A 25,776-nucleotide genomic window follows, 5' to 3' on the forward strand; every position below is an offset into this window, starting at 1 on the left:
AACATATTAAAACTGAACCATATTAGAGTATGACCGATACTCAATTTTTTGGCCAATGCCGATACCAATATTTAGAGGTAAAAAATTCCAACATCGATGCATCAGCCGATAAACATACATTTTTTGTTATAACCCCTCAACTGTGGTTATCAAACACTTGTGACAAAGATATGTAATGGACGCAAAATATATTACAGTCTAACAATAAACTTAACTGTCTTAAATGACATCAGTGAACTGAAACAGTAAAGATACTGGGAATTTGGCAATTTTAAACTACGTCAAGCATCTTTTTCTGCATTATGATCTCCAAAAACAAACAAACAAACATATTGGCAAACATATTGGGTTTTATATTGGCTCATATCAGACAATATAACGCCAATATATGAGTTGGGCTCTAAACCACATGTTTGCTTGTTTTCTTCTTTGTTTTCTCTTGCCACTGTATTATATTTGGTATGGTAGGACTCAGGATATTGGCTTCAGATAATGACACTTGGGGCATTCATTCAATAATAAACAATGAAAATCATCCTTATCATCAGAATCGTAAAGTTACCACATTATTTATCCAAACTCACTTTACCCAGCATTTTAATTGCAGAATTGTTTGCCAACCTTTTCCGCCTGGTATACAAGTCTTCGCACAGGTAAATATTGGCTTTAAGGCTGCAGGATATAGTTAAAAAAAAGCTGTGTAGCGCATCTCTGCAGCACTCCAGTACTTCATTATAATGCTGTTTTGTCATATATTCTACTCTTTTTATTATTATTATTGCAGCTTCTACGATTGGATATTGCAATTTTCGTTCATTGATTCATTTGATAAATGCATAGTTTGAAATACACACTACAATGCTTGTCTTAAATAAATGACAAACTTAGGTTATCCCTATATCTCTCTTTGATTTACAGAGAATATCAGAGCCAGTTTTCTACATATTGTGCTACTCTCCGGAGTTAACAGTTCGTTCAGCTGAAGCACTCCTCCTGCTACAGCAAAAACTTGTTTGTCATCTGTCTCTCTCTTTCTCTGAGGGTGGCGTCTACAAAAGATTAACCTATGGAATGATCCACAGAGAAAAGGATCACAGGGTGCGGCCCTCTAAACCCATCCCCACATTCTTGTCTTCCCCTTTCTCTGCTGCCATTGGTCACCTTTCCTGTGACTTTCTCTTTCTCCTCGCAAACATGTTACAATCAACCATCTCCTGTTCTCTTCGTGCCTTTGTTGCTTTGCCTCTATCTCTTTTCCCCTTGCCTCCATGGGAACTGAGGTTAACTGAACACAACAGGGTCTGTGGCTCTGTCAGTGTTTCCTCTCAGCTACCACTCTTATGCACGTACAACAAAATGTTTTCTCCATGCAGCTGTAAGCATTTCACGCTACACACACTTACACACTCTGCAAGTCGTGTGTCCTATATGGAGCGTAAAACATTAAACATAGCCTCAAGATAACAATGTCAACAAAGGCCACAACTATTTAAAAACATACCAGATCTCCACTTGATGATGTCGCTGAACTCTTCATTGGCTCCTCCCTCTGCAATGTCACCGTGTGATGCCATGGTAGCCAATAAATTCAATGCCTTATTGGTTGATATTGTGCCAAATGTTCCCAGGCTTCTTGGCACACAGTGCAACAGCCCTCTTTCTGCACCTGTAAGTGAGAAGAAAACAGTTTCATTCCTGCTCACTTCCAACTGAAATGTAGGTCTTTCTTTAGCTCCTTTCTGCTTTAATGTACTTTAAGCAGTGGAAATAATCTCAAAGGGAGGCCAGGAGAGTGGAGGTGTCACATGCGTTGGAGCCACACACACAAAACTTTCAAACATGGTCACACAGCAGCTCGCAGGAAGATCTGGCGCTTAACTAGGAACACCGTAGGTCGTTAAAATGCAAACAGCTGTTTGAGACTTCAAGTCAGTGTCCGCGCAGCATTGTCGGGGAAGAATCTTACTGGTTTCACACAATGGCCTTGGGCTGTCAATGTTATGTGTAAAACAACTACTGTGAGAGTAATAGATGCTGTAATAATGGACAATTATGTCGTAGACTCCGCTCAGGAGCAAACTAGCCAATAATCTCAGAGTCTCAAACAGCCACAAAGCATCAAGTACACATGAAATTGGTCTTTGGCTAGCCACCAAAGACATTTGTTTTTGTGTACTTATTTTGCTTTGGTTGGCCCCCACTTACCATCATACACAGTTTAAGTCATTTCACATGTAATGGCTTCTTCTCATGTTCACTTCTGTTGAACTACATGCTGAACTGTGACGTTTTTTCCACTGTATAAGTAGTACAATTTTGATTGTTTTCATTTTGTCACTTGCTCCTGGCAAACAAGTTAATATCCTAAGTACCTGACAGCTTTATGTGAAATAGCAGAGCATGACCATATTAGTGGGTAAGTTTTGTCATCATTATACAACCAAGTCATTTTTTTTTTCATTGGAACAATTAAGGGTTGTTTAAGGTTTAAAGGTTAGCAAAAAACAATAACCATAGTCCAGAGCAGCTAACCCTGGATAATGATTTCTTTTAAGTGATTACAGTGTCCTCTAGGGAATTTCGAAAGATTATATTACAGGTTTTAATGTCACGTAGTAAAGTAGAACATTGAGGTTGCGATACACTGAGATGCTTTGAGAATCGCTGACAGTCAAATCCTAAGGACAGTGAAGAGTTACACTTCTACATGTCATGCTCATTTTGCGCAGACAGCATTGTCTTCTATCTGTAGTTTTGCAGCCTCACAAAAGATGCCCTTATGTGTGCTCAACTTTCAGAGGCTCCAAAAATGCAACACCATCTATCACAATCTCCAAATGTGCATCTTGACCTTGTGCACAGATCAGCTGCTGCAGCTTCACACTGTTGCAGCTGTTTAGATCTGCTTTTTAGTATAAGAACAATGCTCGTGCATGCGGTCTGTTTTAATTCAGGGTATCCTTTCATTAAGCTATGTCCACTCCCAAAAATAGCTTGCTTTTACCATGAAAGGAGTTTATGTGCAGTTTTATCGAGCAGTGCCTGTTGAGTTACAGTTCTTGAGGGATGATGCAAGACCCAAAAATAACAACTGTAAACTCAAGGAAAAGACAGCCCCATCTATCTTGCTGGTGCCTTTACAATTTCAGTTCCCCTCTCTGTGTGTGGGGTAGTTAGTTTTGACAACCGAGGCAAAACAACTGAAGGGATACGATCAGCCGGATGAATCTGAACTCTTTGAAGCTGCAAGTTTGCTTGATTTGAAGAAGAGATCAGAGTCAATGTCCAATAAATTTAAATGACTGATGTGTTGAGTTAATCTGGTGAGATTATCGCCTCCCTGATTAAAAAAAACACACACACATAAAGGGAGTTTCAAAATGCAACCCTACGGTGGCCTTGTGGTTAATGTTTTATCTCTGAGATATTTGGAGCTGGATGACTTTTAACCAAGCAATTTCAGAGCTGCAGGGTACACAAACTGCTAGCTACGTGCAAAAACCTCAAGTTCAGAATGAAACAGAAATTGTTTGATGGTCTGTTTCACCATGTTAAGCTTTTACAGTTTATTTACACCCAATGTCTGACTGTGAACTTCACAGTAACTGTTGTGTTCAGTTGGTACAATGACGCTTAACGTATTTCATAGATCCAAAGCACACACTCACCTTTGCTGTCACCAAGGAGTCAGGAGACGTGCCCCCTCAAAACAAGTCCAAAACGTGTCGAGTATGGATAGACAGATACAGGTGAAGCGTACTTTGAGGTTGAAAAGTTGATAAAGTACATCAATGCAGTTAATTTAAGGCATTTTCTACGAGGTACGAGGCACTCTTCTTAACTAACTAACTGAGCTAACTCAAGGGAACCGTCCTCCAGCGCATCCAGTCTCCACAATGTGCCAAAAGGAAAGCTTTAAGAGACGCCTTTCAGCAAAAACAAAGCAAAGCACAACTACCGTAGTCTTGAAAACACAACGGCGGGCCGTCACTTGGAAACGGAGAGATGTTTATTACATTTCACGGGTGACCGCCGCAATACTGTGCACTCAGGTCCCACAACTTTGTTCCTGTTGCTTACTTGACTCTTTCTCCCTGCCGCTTACACCGATGTTAAACTCCACAGAGCTAGCCAAACACAGCGGAAATGCTACAACAACACCTTCGCAGTAAAAGGGGTGTAATCGCAGGGACGTTGAACCGACTGGCAATAGCAGTCGCTCCCGTTGCCTTTAATAATAATAGAGCAATTGTAGGATAATTAAGCATCATACTAGTGTAATAATATGTTTACATGAGAGGTTTCTGATACAAACAGGTAAACTGTATCTTAAATTTGTGGTTATTAAATTACTTTTATGACATGACTTATGGGTGGAACAACAACAAAATTACACAATTTGCTATTTAAAAACGATCGCCATCATTTTAGGAAGCCACTTCTCAAATGTAACGGCTGTTAGATTTATTTTGAAGGTGTAACCGGAAGCGCAGAGTCCACCCCGGGTAGCTTGACGCTGGTCTTGAGCCTTTCCCTCTGGCTGTAAAAGTTTTCCTGACGCTGAGATGGAAACATGGCGCGGTGGGCGTCACGTGACGTAACACCAACGAAACCAGTGATTCCCACTGGAAAACACAGAAAAAGCTTGGACGAGGAACTGTAATGGAATGGGATAATAACTGGAATATTCATCAGGCCAAAGGTCTTCAAAACTTTTCCACATAAAGGCACCTAGGACTGACTGCAAAAAGCCATTTGAGCCATGATGGTTTTATTGTAACATTGTGTGTATGTGACATCTTATTTTATTCACTGGAATGATGAAAACTATTACTTAAACTGTCAATTAAAGCATCAAAAATGTAGCTACCGTCTCAGTGTTTTATTATGTATTAATTGTATTATTATTACAGCTTTATTAACATGTAAGAAACATTTAAATGCTGGCAGGACAAGGCAGAGTGACTACTTTAATCACAGTTTGGAAGTGAAGTGAAATTACTCTGCACAGTAGCTTGTAAGAATTGTCAGATCGATGTAAAAGTGCCATATTAACCTATAAAATGTGGTGAAATAGAACTATAAAGTGGCGAGAAGTGAGTATCATGACCCAGAAACCATGTGTTTTGATTAAGCAGAAAATATCTAGCTATAAATCCACCATGAATGTATACGAAACAAAACAAAAAACATTTATTTCAGGAATAATAAACTTTATTTTTGTAGCACCTTTCATACATAAAATACAATCACAAACAAAAAAGAGCCGAGCAGACAGTTAAAATGTCAAAACACAATTAAAAAGGTGAGTCAAATTAAAAAAATAGCCAAATAACAATAACAATGTACAGTAAATAACCCTAATAATTACAAAAACAATTAGCATTATCATTCCACTACCTCTTGCTTCAGGTTTCATTATATTACACTGCGTGATGTGTTGGACTGAAAAGAAACAACTCTTCCAGTACCATAGGGGACTGAATAATAGATTAAGGCCCATTGGAAAGAGTCCGTGAGGCTTTGGGGATGCAGAGATGTTGATCTTCCATTGTGAGCCCTCATCCTTCTCCCTCCCTCTTCTCAGTTGTCAGGGCTCTTTTGTTGATGTTTCCTCACACAGCTGAAAGAAGAGGCTCAATTTCACAAATTAGTGCTCTCTTAGGCCTCGAACACCTATCAAGTGACAGCAGATTTATTTGTTGGTGTGCAAGAGGGCAGGTAGGAATTCTCACCTATGGTTCACTGGCGTGTTTACAAAGATGGATTTGTAAAATGAGTTAATCTGGAGTGTGAAGGTTCCATGTTGACTCAGGTACTGTTAGTTTTTGTGAACACTGAAGTGCAAAAAACCCTATACAAAAGTTAAGAAAGTTTCCGAAAGTTTCCATCTAAAGTACACTTCTTGGACGCATGCGACTACAGTGCAACACACTTCTAGATACTACTTAACAAGAGTTACAGCTATTTTCTGTGAAGCTTTTCCTGTGGCAGATGCAGATGACTGGGTATCCATGAGTCCAAGGCATCGCCCTTGTAGTAAAATTATAGGGGTGAGTGTGTCTAGGCCTTCACTTGGCCTGTGTTGGACTCCAGCCCACGGACTACAAGAAGGGCTTAGAGTGCCCTCTTCTGTCCCAATAGTGTAACTACTCCTTAAAGAAAGACCGTTGCCTGGAGGACTTCCCCACAGAAAAACAGTGTGAAATACTCAGAAATAAATTTTACTCTACTTAACTTGTCTTACTTCTATTGTTAGTGTATTAGGCACTGGTTTATTGTATTTTCACCTGAAACACTTATCATTTTGTATATTTTATATATTTCACTTATATTCATTACCCGTATTGTCCTAAGCTGTGACCCTGACCTGGGGCACCCACTGGTTGTTAATGGTTTTTCTACTGTACTGTAAATTTTTGTAGCAATCTCTGGCACAAGAATTTCCTTTGGGATTAATATAATTCTATTATCATATCTTATCTTATTGTTATCACCACATTGGCAAATTTATCAAATATGCCAGATGCATGGACACTTTGATTGTAAGGTCCAGAAGGAGGCGAGCTTGTACTGTTCTCAATATCTGAACAGCTAACTTTGTTTTGCACTTTTTATAAGATCTGGTGCTCAGGATTCCATCCTGCCATTGTCTGAGTGAGTTCAGCATTAATTTTACCATAGACAATAAATGACATTGTTGCCAGTTTTGACCATTTAACGCCTTTCATACGTTATTTCTACGAAAAAAGTAGTATTTAAACTAAAGAGACTGCCATGAAGGACAGTTTACATAATCTTCAGGTGCCTTATATTACTTACTATATCACGTTTTTCTTATCATCTATGTTTATATATGGCACATTATCACTATACCACTAATGGCGGCCACTGTTGTAGTTTCTCAAAGAAAATTGACTTCTTCACTGTTTGCCTACATCTGGTGGGAAAACGCTACAATTTACGTGTAATGAATGCATACGTCGCTATGCTTGATATCACGAATCTGTATGTTATCCTATATGCCGCCACTCGGGGATTTTCCGTGCATGTTTGTTTAAACGAGGTGATTCAGACGACACCATTAAAAGAATATACCAGGAGTGGGGTTCGAACCCACGCGGACATATGTCCATTGGATCTTAAGTCCAACGCCTTAACCACTCGGCCATCCTGGTTTATACACCAAATCCCACCGCATTTCCACATCAAGAAATACACATATACTCGTGTGAATTCAACATTTATTCACCGAAAAGCAACGGTGCAAGCAAAGCACACCATTTTCCGCTCCTTTATCAAACACGCCTCACGAGTCGAATACAACGATGATGCTAGCGCTATGCTAGCAGCTAAATTGTAGAGTAGCAGACTGGAGCGAACTTGCTAATGCCGTGCTCACTGGCAAGACAACACGGCTTTTACACAAACTACCGTCGCAAAACTTTGGCTGACTTTAACACGTTATGGGCTCTACAATGTTATACTAAAACAGAAAAATCATTGGCTTACGAAAATCCCTGCTTTACTTATTGCTATGTTCTCTTAACCAATAAGGAGTTAGCGTTAACTAGCGAATAACTAGGGCGCGCAGCTAATACTATTAGCATGTGCTAGCTAGCTGATAAGTAACAGCAGGTTTGGAGCTCGGCACGACACGGTTACTGAACTGTAATATAAGCCATACAGTGCAGTGTTAAGCTATTAATGCCACACTCTGTGACTAAGCAGCGGCGCAAAGCAAAGCAAAAGCTCAATAAGACTCGAAGTCTGGAGTTGTTCCCTAATTCTTACAGGAGAAGTTCCCAAACTCGGCAGGAGACTTGAAGTGAAACTGATTCCGAGGATAAACTGATGTCCCTGCGCCTGTCAGACTGACTGAGGAACTGAAACAGGACACTCACCAGCAGCAAGCCTTATATCATTCATTTAATTATAGACTCTTTAAAAGTTATACGTTAACAGTTATTCCTGGAAACCTTACACCTCAAACAAACATAGTGAAATAATTAAGGAAAGTACTTTATTTACTAATTGTGAAAGTACTTTTTAGTGACTCTTAATGACACCGACACGTTGTAGCTTCTATATATAATTAAAAAAAGACAGGGCAGACATTCTCAAGTGTTTGCTTTTGTCATTTAATCTGTTTAAATTATAAAAGTAAAGGCTGTATTACAAGTAGGGTACAACAGGTATGTGGCCCCAGGCCCTCATTTGACTATGTTACAACTATATAGTTTGTTCAAATGATCATGATCAAATGTAACTGTTTGTGAATATGGAGATAGTATTCACTACTAAAGCCCAATTTTAACCAATATGATTCACCAATAAATGTGGGTGTTTTTGACGTGTTTTGTCTCTGTCAAAAATGGTTTAGGAACTTTATTTTGTTTTAAATCATACCATATTTTACACACAGGAGGCGAATATAGATCATTTTACCCCAAGCCACCAAGCAGGTTTAATTTGGTGGTGCTACAGACAGTGTTTTTAATCACCCCTAAACTCATCACAACATTTGTTTGCATTTATGGCTCCCTCTGGGACCCAACAGTCCGGTAGTCTGCCATTTAGCTAAACAGCTCATTCATTTACTGTCAGAAAATATCTTGGACAACCTCACAGGATCATATGACATGTCTCTTCTCCATTCATACATTCCAACAGCTTGTCTGACTCATAGAAGGATCTAGGAGAGCCACCTGATTCTTCTTTTCCCCGTTCATTGGTTGTCTGTGTAGGCTTTTAAAAATGTACACTCAATTTACACTCAACCTCTGGTTGCTGTCCTCCATCACCATCCACATCAACATAGCATTTTAAATCAAACTTACAACCACACAGATAGTGAAATAATGATGATCAGTGATAATTTACTCTACTTTTGCATAGTTGTCTCATCTGTCACAACTAACTGCAATTTTACCAGCTCTCCCACCTTCACTCTCATGACTACAATTGTTCCACATTTATAAAGACTGTGTACTTACCCCATGATTCAATGCACTATGTTGATGTTCTGCCGAAGAAAACAAACCTTTTTTAATTTACTAAAACAGTATTTATTTTGCATGTCATTGTACTGCTTAATTGATTCACCTTCAATTTAAACATTATTAGAATAAAATACACACAACCATTATTGGATTTATTTTTAGATCCAAAAAGAAGGATCAGTTATTTTCCTGGAAATCAAATTTTAGACAGCTGGTAAATCATGTGTGGGCCTGGAAAGCTTAGATTTACCATTTAATAAGCACATTGCATTAAAAGCTTTTCAGCTGTCCATTACTTTTTACACATGTAAAGGTTTATTTCAGTTTTCAGTCATCCATAAAAAGTCCAAATAAGCCCTAAAAAGTTTGGTTGCGTCTCCAACAGCTGAAACAGGGGCAACACTGTAGAAAAGGATTTTTCTTCTTGTATTGTAATGCCTTCTTGATGTGAACGTTGACCTTTTCAGTATATTCTTCAGTGGTAAGCACATTAGCCTCAATGTTATTGAGCGTGGATCCCTGCTCCTCCACCAGCACAGCCATCTGCAGGAACAGATCGTGCACCTCCTTCAGCCGGGCCTCCAGCTCCACCAGCTCCTTGTGTCTGCCTTTGATCTCACACATCGCCCAGCGAGACGAGCGTCCGCCTTGCATCTGCAGGCTCTGGGACAGCTCGGACCATCCCTCACCACCTTTGTGCACCATCACATCCAGCTGATCATCAGTGATTTCAGTCCCCATTATTGAAGCCTGCCTCTGGATCCTCCCCCGACATGTACTCCTCTGCATCTCCTCTGCCTTATTGTAGTCACTCATGGCAGCGTGGAAGGCACGGGTCAGTGTGTCATGCTGAACTCGGGCTATGCGACTAACAGCAGAATTGGGACCGTCTTTCTCCTCCAGCTGGCTGCTCTTTTTACCCAGGGCCTGAAGGCGGGCATACAGGCCCTCCCCACGGTGCTGGATCCCTCTGGCGATGGAGTCAGAATCCTTTTTGAGCAGAGTGAGGCGCCGCACAGAGGTGCCAAAGCGTTCGTTATGGGTGCTCAGACGCTCCACCTCTAAGTGGAGCAAGGAGATCTCCTTGCGTATGGAGTGGGCCTCCTCCAGGATGTTCTCAATCGTTGAGGAGTTCTCAAACACCACTGCCTGTTGAGACAGAGTCCCCTTGTCCACATCATATTCAGAGCTGTAAAAGTCTGGCTCATAGTCGTCATCCTCCTCACTGATGGTCTGGAGCCTCTCCAGCATGTCCCTCATTCTGCCTGAGAGACCAGAATAAAACAAGAAGTTGATTAATGCACTCATATCTAAGCTGCAATAAATGTAAAAAAAAAGTTTCATCTTAGTACTTCTTCTCAATGGGGACTATTCTGATTTTACGTTTTTTTCCCCTTTCTTTCATTGTGCTATGTATTCTTGTGAATGTAAAAGGTCTTAAAATGTCAAAACCCCAAACACCAATGGGAGCTCCTTTGTCCCACAGAATACCCTACTCCTGAAGTTCCTGAAACGCCTCCTCAGTAGACCTGCCTGTAATTCTGTGACTTCTTGACCTCACACTACATCACCATGTCACACATTTGCATTATTTATACCTATAATCAGGTTAGAACTGAAGCTAACCGGAAGCTGAAAACATGGCAGAGCTGACCAGAGACACAGTAAGCAGTGCTGGCTCAGGCATGTGTGAGCTGACCAATCAGAGCAGACTGGGTAAGTATTGAGAAAAAGACAACCAAGAAAGGCTGCATTCCAGACAGCTAGAGGCTTGAAATTCCTGCCCCCTTCTAGAAAAAATACATTAGAATGAAACTCGAAGTTGGAGCTCCTAATTGTAGGCTCGGGGCAAATCCATCTACCCCTACTTCATGAAGAAGCTGTTGTCTGACGTCATGACAGTGGCAACACCCATGGGGAAGTATTTGTAGACTACAATATCTAATATCGGCTAGTGAGTAGCATGTTAAGATATGTTTTCAAGTATAAAAGTGTTGTAAAATAAAATGTATAATGCCGTCTGTTAGTTCATGTGTCATTTTTCCTCCTCTATTTTGTCTAGGAAATTCCGACCTTTGACTGGAACGCAGTATACCAGCGCTGCAAGGACTTGTGGGAAGGCATCATCTCCTTTCCTTTCATTAAGGATGGTCCAATGCACCCTATGCTAAAGGAGATAAGGAAGGAAGCACTGAAGCACCTTTTGACCAGCTCTTAATCATGGTTGTCACTGACAGTTCCAGATCAATTGAGTTAGTTAGGAAACTCCCTAAGCAAGAAAATTGTTTGACCTCAGCCCATGTTTAGCTTTTGGTCTAATGAACTCAGTTTCATTGCGATCAAATACGTAAATAATACGTTCATTATTTAACATTCCTGTATTGCAGGTACCCTCAATATAGTATAACCTCCTCATAGAAAAACGTGACATTAAACATTGTGTATCCTGGTGACAGTGTGTACAAAGGATCAAAGTTAATTTACGAAGAAAAATTACACCACCCATCCAAGGCTAAAATGTCAGTTTTATATAACAACTATAATACACACAATGACTGACATTTTCCCTACAGCAGGTTTTCTTTCTGTCTTGAACAACAATGACAGCAGTCACAGTTCAAAAGCTTGTTGGAATGTGTTTAAACCAGGAACAAGGAAGATGTTTCCTTGTTTAAGAAAACAGACATTTCCTTTAAAAGTGGGGTTATGGCCGAAGATAGTGTTGTACAATATGTTATCTAGTAGCTCTAAGTAAATTCATTAAAACTTTTAAGACTGTGGCTCTCGCCTAAACCCCTGCTACTGATTATTTCACACGGTATGGAGACAGAAAATCAATTTCCTCACAGCATATCAGTAAAAAGCTATTTTAAGAGCAGTCACAATGTCAAATAAAAACAACTAAATGTCTTTTAATGGCAGCCATTGAGATAGGAACATCAGCCTTTCCAAGCTGCTTGGGCGGTTCAGCACTAATTAACTCCCATCAATTATCCACTTGCCTCTGCTTCACATATTATCTAAGAAAATTAAAAAATATATCATTAAACTCAATCAATTCAAAGTGTCTTACCTCCTGTGACTGGCTCCCACAAAATCGGAAAGCAAGTAAACCTTTCAAAGTGTCTCAATCTGATTCATTTGGTCGAGAACGCTTGGGAAACGCATCTTTATATTGTGATGAAGGAAGCGGTCTGCCTGCTGTGTGTTCAGTGGGTGACTGCCACCCCTTTCCAGGTGACGCACGTGGGCCTTCCCACTGCAACACACAATACTTCCTTGAATAGAGATGCATTTTCTGGTTCAGCCTCTTTTCACTGGAAGAACGACAACATTCCTGTGAAATAATGTTTCCAGGACAAGAGTCTGTGAGAAATCTACAAAGGAAAGATTTTAAAATGAACCACTGGTCTAACGCAGTGCAAGCTGCCTTATGAATGTTGCTTTTGTTGTTTGGTTAAAGTTTTTTTTGTGATTTTTGGTTAAATGTTGTATTCTATTGTCTATGTGAAACTGTAAGTCTTAGGACGCAAGACACATTTCAGAAGAAGATTCTGATAATAAAGTGAAATCAAATTGAATCAAATCAAGTGATGCCACCTGTGTGTGTTTGGCTGGAGTGCCATTGGGGTGGGGCGCTGGATGATCCAGGAGGCCCAGGGTTGGACAGGAGTAAGTGGAACATGCCAGGTAGTACATTTATTAATGGGTAACTCCACCCATTTTCCACATTTTGAATGCGTGGAACAAAATATGATATTTCTGCTTTTGCTGTATGAATTTTGATCATTTGTTTTTAAACTCTCCATAATGAGTCTAACAGTGTTACAGGGGTGAAATGTCCAGACCAGCAAACTTTCCTTTTCAAAAGCTGGTGCCTACATTACCCACAATGCAGCTAAACCACTCATTGACATCACTGAAGGCAATTTATCAGATTACATGCAACTTCCTCTGGAGCCACAAAAGGCTTCCCATCACTTTTCACATATGGAGTAGTACTCGCTACTGTAAACACACTTTAATGAGTAGAATTTGTGGAGTCACCCTTTCATTGTGTAGCACTTACTCACCCAAAGCTTTTAGCAAAGCTTTTTAATTTATAACATGTTTTAATGTATACCGGACACTGAATCTCGACAGGTCTTTTGATATAAATGTCATGTTCAAACAAGAACAAATCGAGACTCATGCTAATTTTTAATATAAGTCTTTATGTAATACAAGTGACACCACAGGAGAAAGGGAGACAATATGAAGGTATTATACATTTGAGTCATAAAATCACAGTTAAAAGTAACAGATTAGCATACATCACAATATATTAAATGCGTGATTCCAGCATAATATTGAGACTGGCAATAAATCCTATTAAAACTGCTGGTACCCCTCAGTTACTGGTGTTGTCAGAAGAGATGTTGGATGTAGGATAATAAAAGTGTTGTGCAATATGGACATGTAAGTATTATTAATAATTTCGCAATTTATATAATGCAGAACAACTGATCAATTTCTCAAACATTTTCTTTCGGCTGTAGACAGCTGTATCGCAGAAATCTTTTTTTTTTTTTTTTTTACCAGTATATTCACATATAGTAATAAATATTTTGACTTGAAAGACTTGGGTTGGACACTTGGAAAAAAAATAGGTAAGAACTGTTTGATTGAACTTGCCTATAATAACATTTCTGGAGGGTTTTATTCTTCTTATCTATCTCTCAGAAACAATTTTAGTCACATAGCATGCCGCAATTGTAAGAAAATGACAGTCATCACATTTTGGTTTTTGATCAATTCCTCCCATGTGAAAAGTCAGCAGACTATTAAAACAAGAAAAATATTTTTAAATACTATACTATGTTTCAGGTCTGCATCACACCTCAGTCATGAGGGGATTCATTCTGGTTTGAGATACCCGTCTCAAACCTTTCATGCAAATATTAGACATCAATCGATTGCTTGAATACAATTTTTAAATATTTTACAAGAGCATTTTTGTTTCTCAATCTTGACACAATAACATATTTTGGCACCCTTCTGCCTATTTCTGTATTCTACAGTCATTAATCGACACATGGGAAACAGCTGCAAAACATCTTTCTAAAAGGGTTGTTGCTGACATGACGTTTGGCCTTGCCGAGTTTGATGAGGACTACCTGTAGGTTTTCATCAGTTTTCTGAATGTTGGTTTGGATGGAGGTAATCATCGGGCCCTGCTCCTCCACCAGCAGAGCAATGTCCAGGAAAATCTCATGGATGCCTTTGATACGGCTCTCCAGGTCCACCAGCTCTTGGTGACGCTTCTCGATCTGGGACAGAGCTGATCGGGCTGTTTTACCCTCAGCCACAATGTTGTCAGTAAAGATGTTCCACTGACCCGTCTCGATCATCTCCTCCACCTCCTCTCCTGTCACCCCACGTCCGACTATCTCCATATGTTTCTGGATCTGGACTTTACAGTTGTCCCGATGGCTCATCTCAGCCTCATTATAGTCAAACATGGCATCGCGGAAGCCATTGCTGAGACAAGCGTACTGGGTTCTGGCGATACGTGTGATGGCAGAATTTGAGCCATGTTCTTCTTCTAGCTTGTGGGCTGTACCTTCCATTTCCTGCAGACGACCTAGCACACCCTCAGCCCGGGACTTTATATCAGCACCAATGGCGTTGGAGTCCCTTTTGATGGTGCTCATGGTGGTGACGCCATGAAACATGCGAGAGTTCTGCTCACGAAGCCTTTTTACCTCTAGGCGGATGAGCTGGACCTCTCGGTGGATATCTTGCGACTGGGAGAAGACCTCCACCAGAGCAGGGCTGTTGTCGAACACTACCGCTTCGTGGGGCAACTCGTCCTCCAGGTCCACGTTGCTGAAGGTGTCAGAGACAGTGGACTCCGCATCCTCCATCGGCTCCACTTGGCTGCTGGACATCTCCTGCAGGTTGCTCAGTCTGTCCCTCATGTTTGGGCTGGAAAACATGAAAAAGTTACAGATTGTTTTTCTGTCTGGTTATCTTTCCTCTTTGTGATCGGAAACAGCCAGCAACAAAACCATTGACATCACATGGAATTGAACTTTTTCTCACCATAGATCTTGATAAAAACAAAATGTAAAAAGGGCCACACATTCAAACACACCCAGTGGATCATTTAAGCTGCCATGCCAGTTTAAAAGACCTTTGCTTCTTCATTCAGCTGCAACTCACCCAGCACTGGCCTAACAGGTTCTCCAAAGAATAGTCGAAGGTGTTGCTCCTCACCAAACTAGTTCTTATAACTTGTGATCTGTCTGATGTCTCAGTCCAGACGTTCACTTTGACTTTTAATCTCACTGAAGCATCTGATTCGACAAAAACTGTGATCAGACACAGGAATATCTTGGATCTTGAGTCTGAGCAATACTTGAAAATAAAACATTTCCACTATGATATAAGGGAGCTTGATGACAGAGAGTAGAAGGCATTTGAAAAGTTTCTAAACTTCAGGAACTCAAAGCTGATGTGGTTGTTGTTTTTCTGTAAAAATCATTTTTAACTCGACATCTATAGGGTAATATATTGAATTTTATGAATACCAATATTATTGTTAACTCAAGTGCTCCTGGTCATCAGGTTGAAAATTATTCGAGACTATTGCAATATTTAACACACCTGAAAAACACTCAATGACCTGCAACTGCTCAGCCACATGGTTAGAATATTTTCAAAATAAACGGTAGCAAACTAGGCCTACTTACAAGCATGTTGTGGTTAATTTATAAGGTACATGTATGGTTCCAATGGTAAACAATAAAACGTGTGTATTTATTGTGATGATATCTTTAGAAGAAATCACAAATGTTTTTCAGAAATATACCTAACTGATTGTGTATACAAACCACAAAAAATCATTTTATACACCCTGCTAAGAAGCTATCACCACATAAATCTCACATTTTATTGACAGAACACAAACCGGGCTAAACAATTACTACACTATCAGCCACTTGCTGGAGTAAAGTTTCTCAGTTTCATGGAGCACTGTGAGATGGAAAGAAAAGCTCCTTACCCGTTTTCCTCTGATCTCCGCAGACATCAAACTTTATGCTCTGTCAGGTGGCCGTGGTGCCACAGCGCCTGGCTGCGAGCAGAAACAAAGGGCCCTACATGCGTAACGCAGCTATCTTTAGAGCCCAAACTGGTATTCAACTGTAGGTTTGTTAGGGAGCTGGATTGCGCCACGCCATAGGACTGCAGCTGATGATGTGACCTGAGGAATGAAGCCAGGTCGGTTTGGGCTTTGCAGTCACGCTGCGTCTGAGGAGCGTCAATTGGATAGGACGAGGTGAGAGCAGCTGGCGTGTGTAGGCAAAGTGAGAGCCAATTTGAACTCGTAGGGTAGAATAACTGTTAGAAAATGTACATGGAAGCTCCGAGGAAGGGTTTATTTGTGAGTTTGGATGTCAGTGATACCTGACAGACCTGGCACTGGTGGAACCGAGCCCATTTTCAAGGTGAATTGACGTTGAGGATTTTCCCAGCCACGCCCAAATGACTGACTTGCATGTGTGTGCGTGTGAAGAGAGAGAGAGAGACAGACAGACCAATGAGGTTTTACCAGCCTCATGTACTGTAGGTAACATATGTGTTTTATTAGATGACACAATAAGATATTAGCCTCAATTAGTATTTTTCATCCGAAAAGTGGTTTGGGGTGGCAATTCAGGGCACAGATATGGATCAATGGGCAGTGTTGTAAAAAGCACCATAAAGTCATGCTTGAGTAAATGTGAAATTCACCAAGACATATAGTCCTTAATTAAAGATCTTGAAGTTTTCGGATATTAAATGTATCAAAAGTATCAAAAAAAAGTTTATTTTTATTGTTTTTTCTTCTTTTACGTCTCACCTACGATTTCTGTCGTATTGAATTCATTTAGATGTACATGTAATGATTTATGAAATCGATTCTGTTTGATTACTTATGGTACAATAATATTATTATAGGCGTGGGGCTCTGTTGGAGCAGAAACCAACAGATAAACCAATAAAAATACTTTGAGCAAAAAGTTTTTACTACTTATACAATCTACGTCATCTACAAAGCAACTAGTAACGAAAGTCATCAAAGAAATGTAGCAGAGTAAAAAGTACAATATCTGCTCTAAAATGGAGAGGAATGAGAGTACAAAGTAGCAGAAAATGGAGACACTGAACTAAACAAGTACTTCAAATTTGTACATAAAGGTGCATTCAAAGATTATCTAAAATATATAGTTTTGATGTTATGTCAAACCATCTATGTATTGTGTTGCAAAGATATCTACTGAAGTACCGTTCGAGCTCCCTCTGAGCTAACTAGCTAACAGCAGCTACAGTTAGCAGCAGTTAGCGTTACTCTGGTGGTATGCTGCCCGCTGTTGTTTTGAGTATGAATTCTAGAGATGGACAAATCTTTCATAATGCAGCTTTAAGCACAGTACTGGAGTAAATGAACTGAGTTATATTCCATCACTATCATTGGGCTAGCCTTCTTGGATCTTGGCAGGAATGTTGTGTATTGGCGCCTTTTGTCTCCAACAAAATCAATATTAATGATTAACTACCGTTTTCTTTTCATGAAAAAATATAGCAATTCTTTAATAAAAACATTTGCATTGAACAGACCTTTGTGTAAAGACTGCAAAAGTGCAAACGACTGGGCAAAACATCAGTTGCACAAATCATGTTAGAAGAATATTCTTTAAAAAATGATCATTTAAATGATTTACAGTTTGTTGAACCGCTCATTCACATGCAGCATTTTTTAAAGCAGGTCAAATCATTATCAGAGCTGATGCTGAGGGACATCTGAGTCTCATGTGATCTAGACTGGACCGTCCAACTCAGACCTCCAGCCCCTTCTCTCCCTTTGAATCTTGAATGCCTGCTCCACCACATTCTATTGATTCCAGTATGACTGGTTTATTAACAGACGAATGACCACTTATGAGACTTCATTACCTTCATGAACATAATGGGGTATCAGCTGCAGTGTTTCCAAAGAGTTCATTCATACATGTGGTTGAGACAGTTCCATGGTGAGCTGAGACAAAATTAAATCTATAAATGTTATTTCTGTGTTAAGTGCCACATGTCTACAGGTCAAAGCCTAATCTTTATCAATGTTTTCATAGTCTTAAATGGATTTTTAGATCATATTGTGGTAACCCACGTGGCCTGAACTGATCTCCTCCCCTCTTTCTGTCAATACAGCCTGTCCGTGAAGGCGCATCCGCTCTTCTGAGGCTGTTGCTTTCAACTGTACCTCGGATTTACTACATTCATATTCAAGTCGACGAAAGTATTCCGGTGTCGCTGGTTCGTAACAAAGAAACACATAGACACGGTGCCAGAATATTGGCTCTATATTTTTGTGGTCTTTTGTTAAGCAAGCTGTCGACATTACGTAGGAACGCCAGAAAAGGGAAGAGGGATACACAGTACATTCTGTATCTCCTATTAGAATTGTGACATTAGGCCATCAAAATGTTGCCTAACGAGCCAGGTTTGCCGCTCTCCAAAATGTGATTCAGCTTGTGTTATCATAAATCTTTCTCTGTGGGATAGGCCTAACTTCTATCACATTTCAGGGTTGTCCCGAACTCGGAATATTCAAATTTCCGACTGCCCCTGAAGACAGCGTAGCTCCATCACGACCCTGTCGCCACCTCAACTTTCTTTATGTTCCTCCCGGAGGTTGAGTCCCTCGCTTACCATCGCTAGAGAAACAAGAAGAGGAAAAACACATAAGTCACGACTAGAAAACTAAAAGAAACGGCCATGAAGTTGTCTTTAGTTCGTAGTGCTTGTGGGAGCCTTCGGATTCATCCAGCCGGTCCAGGAAGCAGAGTCAGCGTGTTGTCGCGGAGATGCCCACCGGTTGGTCTTGCCAACAGCCGGCTGATTCTCCGGACGGCAAGCGCTACTTCCAGCGGCGGCACGAAAATAGCCGTCAACTTTGGGAAACAGTCCCAGAAGGATGAGCGGTTTGAATGCGACAGTTCTTTGAGGTAAGAAAAAAAGGCATATGTGGTCACACATGACAGAGGTATTGTTTTCTTTGTATTATTTTCTATTTAAAATAAGATACGGTCGAGTGTTAGCTTGTTTGCTAACATTATAAACGGTGGTCGGTACTTCCTGTCTCACCGGCGCGTTTCTGCCGTTGGCCAGCAGCCAGTTATGCACGTGCAGCACGATATGATCAGAGGGACCTCCGCCAGCTGATGTAACTTCTCTCTGTTGTTGCCAAACACACGGTGCTGAATTAACATGAATTCGCGCGTATGTTTTTTACTACCGTCATGCGGAATAAAGTATATTAATAGAATGATCCGAGATCGCTAGAGGAGGACTTGATGTCGCACTGTTTACATTTTGGACAAAATATAGGTCAGTGTGTTAGCTATACATTATCATATTAGCCACGCCCATCCAGTGTCACGTGTACAGCAAGGTGGCCTGTGGGTGCAACCTCAAAATTTGTATACCATTCATTGCGGCAAATATATCCGAAAAGCGCTCTAGATATATTGATATAGTGGAAACCCTGTCCCACAAACACTGAATGAACATGTCTAAATCTCATCCACTTTTCTGATGGAGGTATCTTTCCAAAAATATTACAGAATGGGGGCCTAATGTATATGTTTGACTTGAATTTATTTTAAAACCCTGTATGGATCCCCAAATGGATACATGGAAAATGCTTACCAGTTTATTTTCTCTCGCAGGGAAATTGTCCAGAGCGCCAAGGAGGCAATGGTGGCTCTGCAAATAAGAAATCCAGCAATACAACCGTTGTTAGCCATTATACAGGTATCGCAAGCAAAAACAGTTCTACAACTTACTGTGACACAGTTGTGTTTTGACCTGCTTTGCCTTAATTTACCTTTGACTTATGGCTTGTCTTTTTTTACTGAAGCCATTGGAGATTCCAGTGTTATCATATCTGTTTGTGTTTAATTCAAAGGCGGGCGAAGATGACAGCTTATTGGAGATCAATAAGAAAATGGCAGGAAGGGTAAATTTCTCTCTCACCGTTCCTCTATGAGAGTATTGCCCATTTTGCCCTTTCAAACAGTTCACACTCCCTCGTCTGTATGTCCACAGATTGGCTTAAACATCACTCAGATTTGTCTGGCGAAAGAGTGCAGTGAAGATGAAGTAAGTGAAACACATTTGTTTAATTTCCCTCAGCTCCTACCCTCTCATTATCTGGCAAGTCGGTGCACGAGATACTATTCCCCTGGCTTGTCTGTGCAGCATTTTGATCCTAGCAGTTGTGTAATCTCAAGGTAATCAGTGACTCATGTAAGCTTTTCTGGCATTAAAACATGCTTAACTGTAAGTCATCATATATCCTCTTTTGCATGACTGTTGAATTCTTAATTTATTCAGTCACTCCTTATGTTCCTTTTTTCACTTTATGGTAGTTTCCAGCATTATGTAACTGGAACTAGGAAGCAGCTTCTCAGCTGTGGCTCTCTTTGCCCAGATGGAAATCGACTCTTGAGCCAAATAGAAAGTAGGAAACCCTAGGAATAGCTCAGGCAATTCAGATGACAGTGGATGATTTACATCACAATTCCTGGCCTAAAGGACTCTACTGATCTACTGATCCACTGCTCTACTTTCACACATATTCCCTTTCCTCTCCCACCCTCTCTTTCCTCATGGATGACTATCATTTTTTATGCTCAGTCACTAAAGCTGACATGTTAAATTTGATCATGCATTTGCTGTTTCAGTCTTTCCCTTGTTCTTAAGCGGTACTTTTGCCTCAAATTGACCCTTATAGGTGTGAAGGCTGGAGTTTCTGTAGACCATATTCAGACAGTACTTATACCAGAATGCCTGATGGTAAAAGTTTAGCATGTTATATATTTTTTTGTCTTTTTGTGTGTGTGTAGATTGTAGAGGAGCTGTTGAAGCTGAATGAAGACCCCAGGGTGCACGGAGTCTACCTCCACCTTCCCCCTGCTTTCCTCAGCAGTCGAGTGCTGAACACACTCAAACCTGAGAAGGATGTAAACGGGTAAAACCCTGCACTAGCTAACTAGTATTATTACATTTAAAACAGCACAATTTGCGACTTTTACACAGAGAAACATAACATTAATTAGTGAATCTCTTCTTGAACTGTGCTAATTTACGATAGGTTGCCTCTCTTGATTGATATGTGTGGCCCTTAAAAATTCTAGATGTTGTTTTATGTGTCAGTAGTCAGTAGTTCAGTAGTTATTTCTGTGCAGCAGCAGTCAGCCAGGCATCAGTCGTTTCTTTTTCCTAACGGAGATAAATGCATTTACTCACATGGTATATCAAATTGGCCCAAATCAGAAAGGGCTGCGCAGAATTAAAACAGCCTAAATGTAGAGTGCGTGCTTTCACTAGACAAGAGAATGAGAAAATTAGCAAGGCACCCTTCATAATTATCACAAATGGAAGGGAATGGGTCAGACAAGGACAAATAATCTAAAGTAAATTAATCAAAAATAACTGAAAAACTGAGGTGTACAGTTCTTTTAATTTTCTTGCAACAAGTTACTATTTGTTCATTGTTACAAAATAACCTTAATGCCGTGGCCGTTAAAATGTGACTTGCTTCCAGGGAGAATATTTTATACATTATTTATATATTATATACTGAATATATGTAAAAAAAAAAAAAAAAAATCTGTTTTTGTCTTGTTATAGGATATCAGATCTGAATATGGGCCGTCTGGTACGAGGAGACCTGAGCAAAGGCTTTGTGCCGCCTGCCGCCAGCGCTGTCCTGGATCTCTTGGAGAAACATGGTGAGTTTCAGAGAATGGAAATCAGTCTCGTGTTTAGTAGTTGCATATTATACTGAACGGTGACTCATGATAATGACCTTACTCATGAAAAGTGAAGTACAAACTATTTTAAAACTTCTATATATATATATATATATATATATATAGCTCTACCTTCACCTCTGGGGGAAATCTTTTCTGAGACGTCACAACTTGAACAACACAGGTGTAACAGATGAAATTAATGTGTGAGTTTGATTATGGTAAGGTACAGTAGTAGCAAGCACTGATAGTGATGTGAAGAGTCTTTTTAAAATGGAGAAAAGTAAAATTTATGATCATGATGCAATCTTGAACTTTAAGCCAAGATTTCTACTGTTTGGGGCATCTGAAACCCCTGTGCTCCAAAAAGATTTTAGCACTGGGACACACAAGAAAAACGCTGACTCAGCAGGCTAAGTCCTGAACACAGGGTCATTTGAGACACACCCTAGGGTTCAGAGGTAGGGGTCAAAGTTTTGGGTGTACATAGGGTCAAAGATATTCTGAGTGTTAGTGTTACAACTAGTAGAGACTCAACATGTGGGACAGTTTTTCAACACTAATGATGTCTTGAAAGTGACGATTTTATGCCCATTTGTTGTAGGATGTGGAGGTACATTTCAAATTATAAAGTTTATGTGCATTAGATTTGACCATGTACAACATATCAGCATATCTCATTTGCAATTATGACCATAGTGTTGTGCAAAGCTATTTTAAACACCTACACTTCAATTAGTGTGCAAAGCCTTTTTCAGACTCTCAGCATTTTATTATAGATCATAAACACTGGAATTAATTGACTAGACTGTAACTGAAATGTGGACCACAATAGCAGGTTGCTCATGCACATAAGGCATTTCATGAGTGAAGAATGTCCTAATGGCTGCATTTAAACATTTTATAGATGCTCCTTTGGAAGGGAAAAGTGTGCTGTTGGTTGGAGAAGAAGGACCCCTTGGTGTGGCCCTGCAGTGCCTAATTGAAAGAAGTGGAATGGTAGCTCTTAAGAGTCATTGGCGGTCCAAGAGTTTACAGACACAGGTGTGTATGATTTTTCAGTTATACTATAATATAATAATATATATGTATTTTCTAGTAATGCAAGTTTTATAACATCAACCCTTGTAGCCTTGAAAGATTGCTGTAAAAAGTTTATAGTTTCGTCTTTTTTTGTGTTTGTAGCTGAGCATGTTCTTTTGTTATCATTTTGAGTAATAATTGTTGAAAATACTCTACTAAAGCCATTATTTTGTAACGGTCTTTACCCTCTTCTTATGCTCTCTATACTGTACCATCTGTTGTCACTATTCAGTTGCACCTGTTATAGTATGTGCAGTTTTAGTGGCTGACCACATGGAGTCAGTCTCTGCTTTTCAAATGAAATGTCAAGAAATGTGAACAGCTGTAACATAGCTAACTTCAGCAGTTTTGCTAATTGAAGCCAAATATTTTTTCCTGATCAGTCCCATTTTTGGGTTCATTTGCCTGTTTGTCATTCACATACGAGGCATAACACACACATAATTTGCATTCTTGACACTTTTTGATCCTCCTCACCTTTTTTGCTTTTTTACGTTTATTTTTTCCTATACTTTCCTCTTTTTTAAAATTCTTCTTCAATTTCTTGTCAATGCCTAGGTGATGCAGGCTGATGCTGTGGTCCTGTTGGGGGCAGGGGATATGGATGTCCCACCGACTTGGGTTAGACCAGGAGCTGCTGTCATCCGCTGTGAGACCACCCTGGAGACAGGTATAGTGGAATATATTGTGATAGTCATCACAATCCTTCTGCACACACTTGAGCTATATTAGAAAAGAAATGACACTTAACTTGAGACACATAACATTACATTCAGTGAGATTATAGCCAACGAAAGAGCGAGTTACCAAAGACTGACTAATGGCATTTTCTTTACACAACATGAGCATTAATCCTAGTGTGTTTTGTTTTAGATGAACCTGCCATTGAGATGTCCTCGAAGTCTGGATTCGGATACCTCACAGCAGCCTACAGAACACAGGTGCATCTTTTTGCCTCTGTCTCTGTTCTTGCCCCATTAGCTTACTATATTCTGGCTATTTTGTTATTTACCTTGTTCTCTCTGTCTCTCCTTTTTGTCTATTAGAATGTGGTACGTAGTTGCAGACGGTGGCTTCAGGAGCAGCAGTACCAACCCTGGCAGCTGCGCAGCCTCAAACTGCAGCCCCTGACCCCCGTACCAAGGTATAGACCACAATCTCTGAGGGACTGTTTACACCTGCCTGGACCTAGGATTATGTCTCATGTGATACAGTTCTTTAAGTTGCACCTGTGTCACTTTTGAATGTTATATGAATAAGGTAGATGGTGGTTTAAAATTTCTGTAACAGACAATTTCACATTTTTGATTCTTGAAAATGTTTGTGTTTGCCAGTGACATAGAGATTTCCAGAGCTCAGACACCCAAGCCAGTGGACCAGCTGGCGGAGGAGATTGGTTTGCTGCCAGAAGAGCTTGAAGCCTACGGCAGGAGCAAAGCTAAGGTCCGTCTCTCCTTGTTAGACCGCCTCCACACACAGCCTGATGGGAAATATGTGCTGGTTGCTGGGTGAGTGTGACCTACTGATTGACTGAAACCTTTTTCTTGATTATCATATTCCCTTAGATCCTCCTCCTGCTTTAACTAGTGACATAGAAAAGTCAGTGATATTACCTCAAGGCACAGAGTCTAATTTCTTTTCAAACAATAGTTTGCAGCTTATGTATCAGTTGTTTGGTTGCAGAGGCAATTTGATTATGACATACACTTAGATTAATGTAAATCCAAGGACAAAATACAACGTAAAAAAAAAAATCTGTATTTTCTTTATCATTGTCTAGAATAACACCAACCCCGCTGGGCGAAGGTAAAAGCACGGTGACCATTGGCCTGGTTCAGGCCTTGTCTGCCCACCTTAAGCTCAACTCCTTTGCCTGTCTCCGACAGCCTTCCCAGGGACCCACCTTTGGGGTTAAAGGTCTGCAATAAATATTTAGGTCTTTGTACTGATTGTGCATAGCATATCCTCTCTGCAAAGTATGCTTTCACCTCTCTGTGCTTTCTGTTTTTTTGAATACATGGTAAAACAATACAGTCATGTCTTATTCTGAAGATAATCATTCCAGAATTCTGTTTTCTCTCAAACTTTTCAGTTCGGAAAACTATTACAATGAATAATGACATTCTTTAAGGAGAGTTGTTTTCGTACTGGAGAAGATGTCCAACTGTTTCAAATGGCAGATGTTATTTTGGAATGATTTTTTTCTCCCAATTGAAAACATTGAGTGGGATGTGGACATGGCCAGAGACGGGCGCCCAAACCAGCAGTTAGGAATGTATCAAGTAACTGTGTGATAAGCTGTCTTTGTCAGCGTGAGTCTAGCTTTTCATACCCCGCTACATTTTGTGTAGGGGTGGAGTAGTTCACTCAGAGTCCACCACTCAGCATTCCTCCTTTGTGTGTCCCGGTCCTGTTTGTCTGCCTCTGACTGTGTTACCTCTTCTTTCCGTCTAGGGGGAGCTGCAGGAGGGGGATATGCCCAGGTCATCCCCATGGAGGAGGTAAGACTCACAGACACTCTCAGTGCTCCCTAGCAGGACTAGAGCAGGCTTCAAAGACATAAAACATGCAGAATGACGCTGGTTTCCATGAAAACACACAAATGCACATACACACGACCCCTGGAGTTGTGGCATAATATTGCCTGTGACTAAAGGAACTGAAGGCAGGGAGGGATGGAGGGAGGGCAGAGGAAAGGAGACAGACTGGGTTTAGAACAGCAGACACGTAGGCTTTCTCATACCAAAATGCAATTTTTCTTCAGCTATTTCCTTCTGCCATCCCCTTTTCTCAATTCACAACGTCCCCCTTTCCCTTTATATCAAATCGCTCATGTAAAACAGAGAGAATAT

General features: G+C 40.3%; 3 protein-coding genes across 9 annotated transcripts in view; 1 reads left to right on the plus strand and 2 right to left on the minus strand.

Annotated features, from left to right (window-relative positions):
- Positions 1–4,085, minus strand: part of utrn (utrophin) — a 193,823-nt gene extending 189,738 nt beyond the window's left edge. For all 6 annotated transcript variants that reach the window (XM_084377235.1, XM_084377236.1, XM_084377238.1 and 3 more), the window contains exons 1-2: positions 3,669–4,085; positions 1,502–1,666 (exon numbers count right to left, since the gene is read on the minus strand). In XM_084377235.1, coding sequence (XP_084233361.1) covers positions 1,502–1,574 — 73 coding nt within the window. In that variant the 5' untranslated portion in view covers positions 1,575–1,666; positions 3,669–4,085. The remainder of the gene's footprint in view (positions 1–1,501; positions 1,667–3,668) is intronic.
- A 4,944-nt stretch (positions 4,086–9,029) lies between these two features.
- On the minus strand, positions 9,030–16,439 carry stx11b.1 (syntaxin 11b, tandem duplicate 1). The gene is made up of 4 exons (XM_084376972.1): positions 16,048–16,439; positions 14,069–14,969; positions 11,076–11,169; positions 9,030–10,267 (listed from the first exon to the last, which is right to left on the minus strand). Exons 2-4 carry the CDS (start codon positions 14,960–14,962, stop codon positions 9,360–9,362), a joined length of 1,896 nt encoding a protein of 631 aa, XP_084233098.1. The 5' UTR covers positions 14,963–14,969; positions 16,048–16,439; the 3' UTR covers positions 9,030–9,359.
- Positions 16,440–18,269: 1,830 nt separating this feature from the next.
- Positions 18,270–25,776, plus strand: part of mthfd1l (methylenetetrahydrofolate dehydrogenase (NADP+ dependent) 1 like) — a 38,435-nt gene continuing 30,928 nt past the window's right edge. The window contains exons 1-13 of one of the 2 annotated variants that reach the window (XM_084378509.1): positions 18,270–19,030; positions 19,754–19,838; positions 19,993–20,043; positions 20,133–20,186; positions 20,933–21,057; positions 21,720–21,820; positions 22,749–22,885; positions 23,483–23,594; positions 23,798–23,865; positions 23,971–24,068; positions 24,259–24,432; positions 24,705–24,841; positions 25,379–25,425. In XM_084378509.1, the coding sequence (XP_084234635.1) occupies positions 18,801–19,030; positions 19,754–19,838; positions 19,993–20,043; positions 20,133–20,186; positions 20,933–21,057; positions 21,720–21,820; positions 22,749–22,885; positions 23,483–23,594; positions 23,798–23,865; positions 23,971–24,068; positions 24,259–24,432; positions 24,705–24,841; positions 25,379–25,425 (1,419 nt within the window). In that variant the 5' untranslated portion in view covers positions 18,270–18,800. The remainder of the gene's footprint in view (positions 19,031–19,753; positions 19,839–19,992; positions 20,044–20,132; positions 20,187–20,932; positions 21,058–21,719; positions 21,821–22,748; positions 22,886–23,482; positions 23,595–23,797; positions 23,866–23,970; positions 24,069–24,258; positions 24,433–24,704; positions 24,842–25,378; positions 25,426–25,776) is intronic. The other variant, XM_084378508.1, reaches the window with a different exon arrangement.

This window comes from Pagrus pagrus (assembly GCF_965226575.1).
Source record: "Pagrus pagrus genome assembly, chromosome: 16".
NCBI lineage: Eukaryota > Metazoa > Chordata > Actinopteri > Spariformes > Sparidae > Pagrus > Pagrus pagrus.

Bases quoted from the DNA above. Each gene is read 5' to 3' on its own strand.
- stx11b.1 (XM_084376972.1), bottom strand. From the start codon at position 14,962: ATGAGGGACAGACTGAGCAACCTGCAGGAGATGTCCAGCAGCCAAGTG. The intron at 11,170-14,068 runs TAATGACTGTAG...TATCTCCTTTAG, and splicing joins GCTGTTTCCCATGTGTCGAT to CATAGGGTGCATTGGACCAT. The intron at 10,268-11,075 runs GTCGGAATTTCC...CTGGTCTCTCAG, and splicing joins ATACTGCGTTCCAGTCAAAG to GCAGAATGAGGGACATGCTG.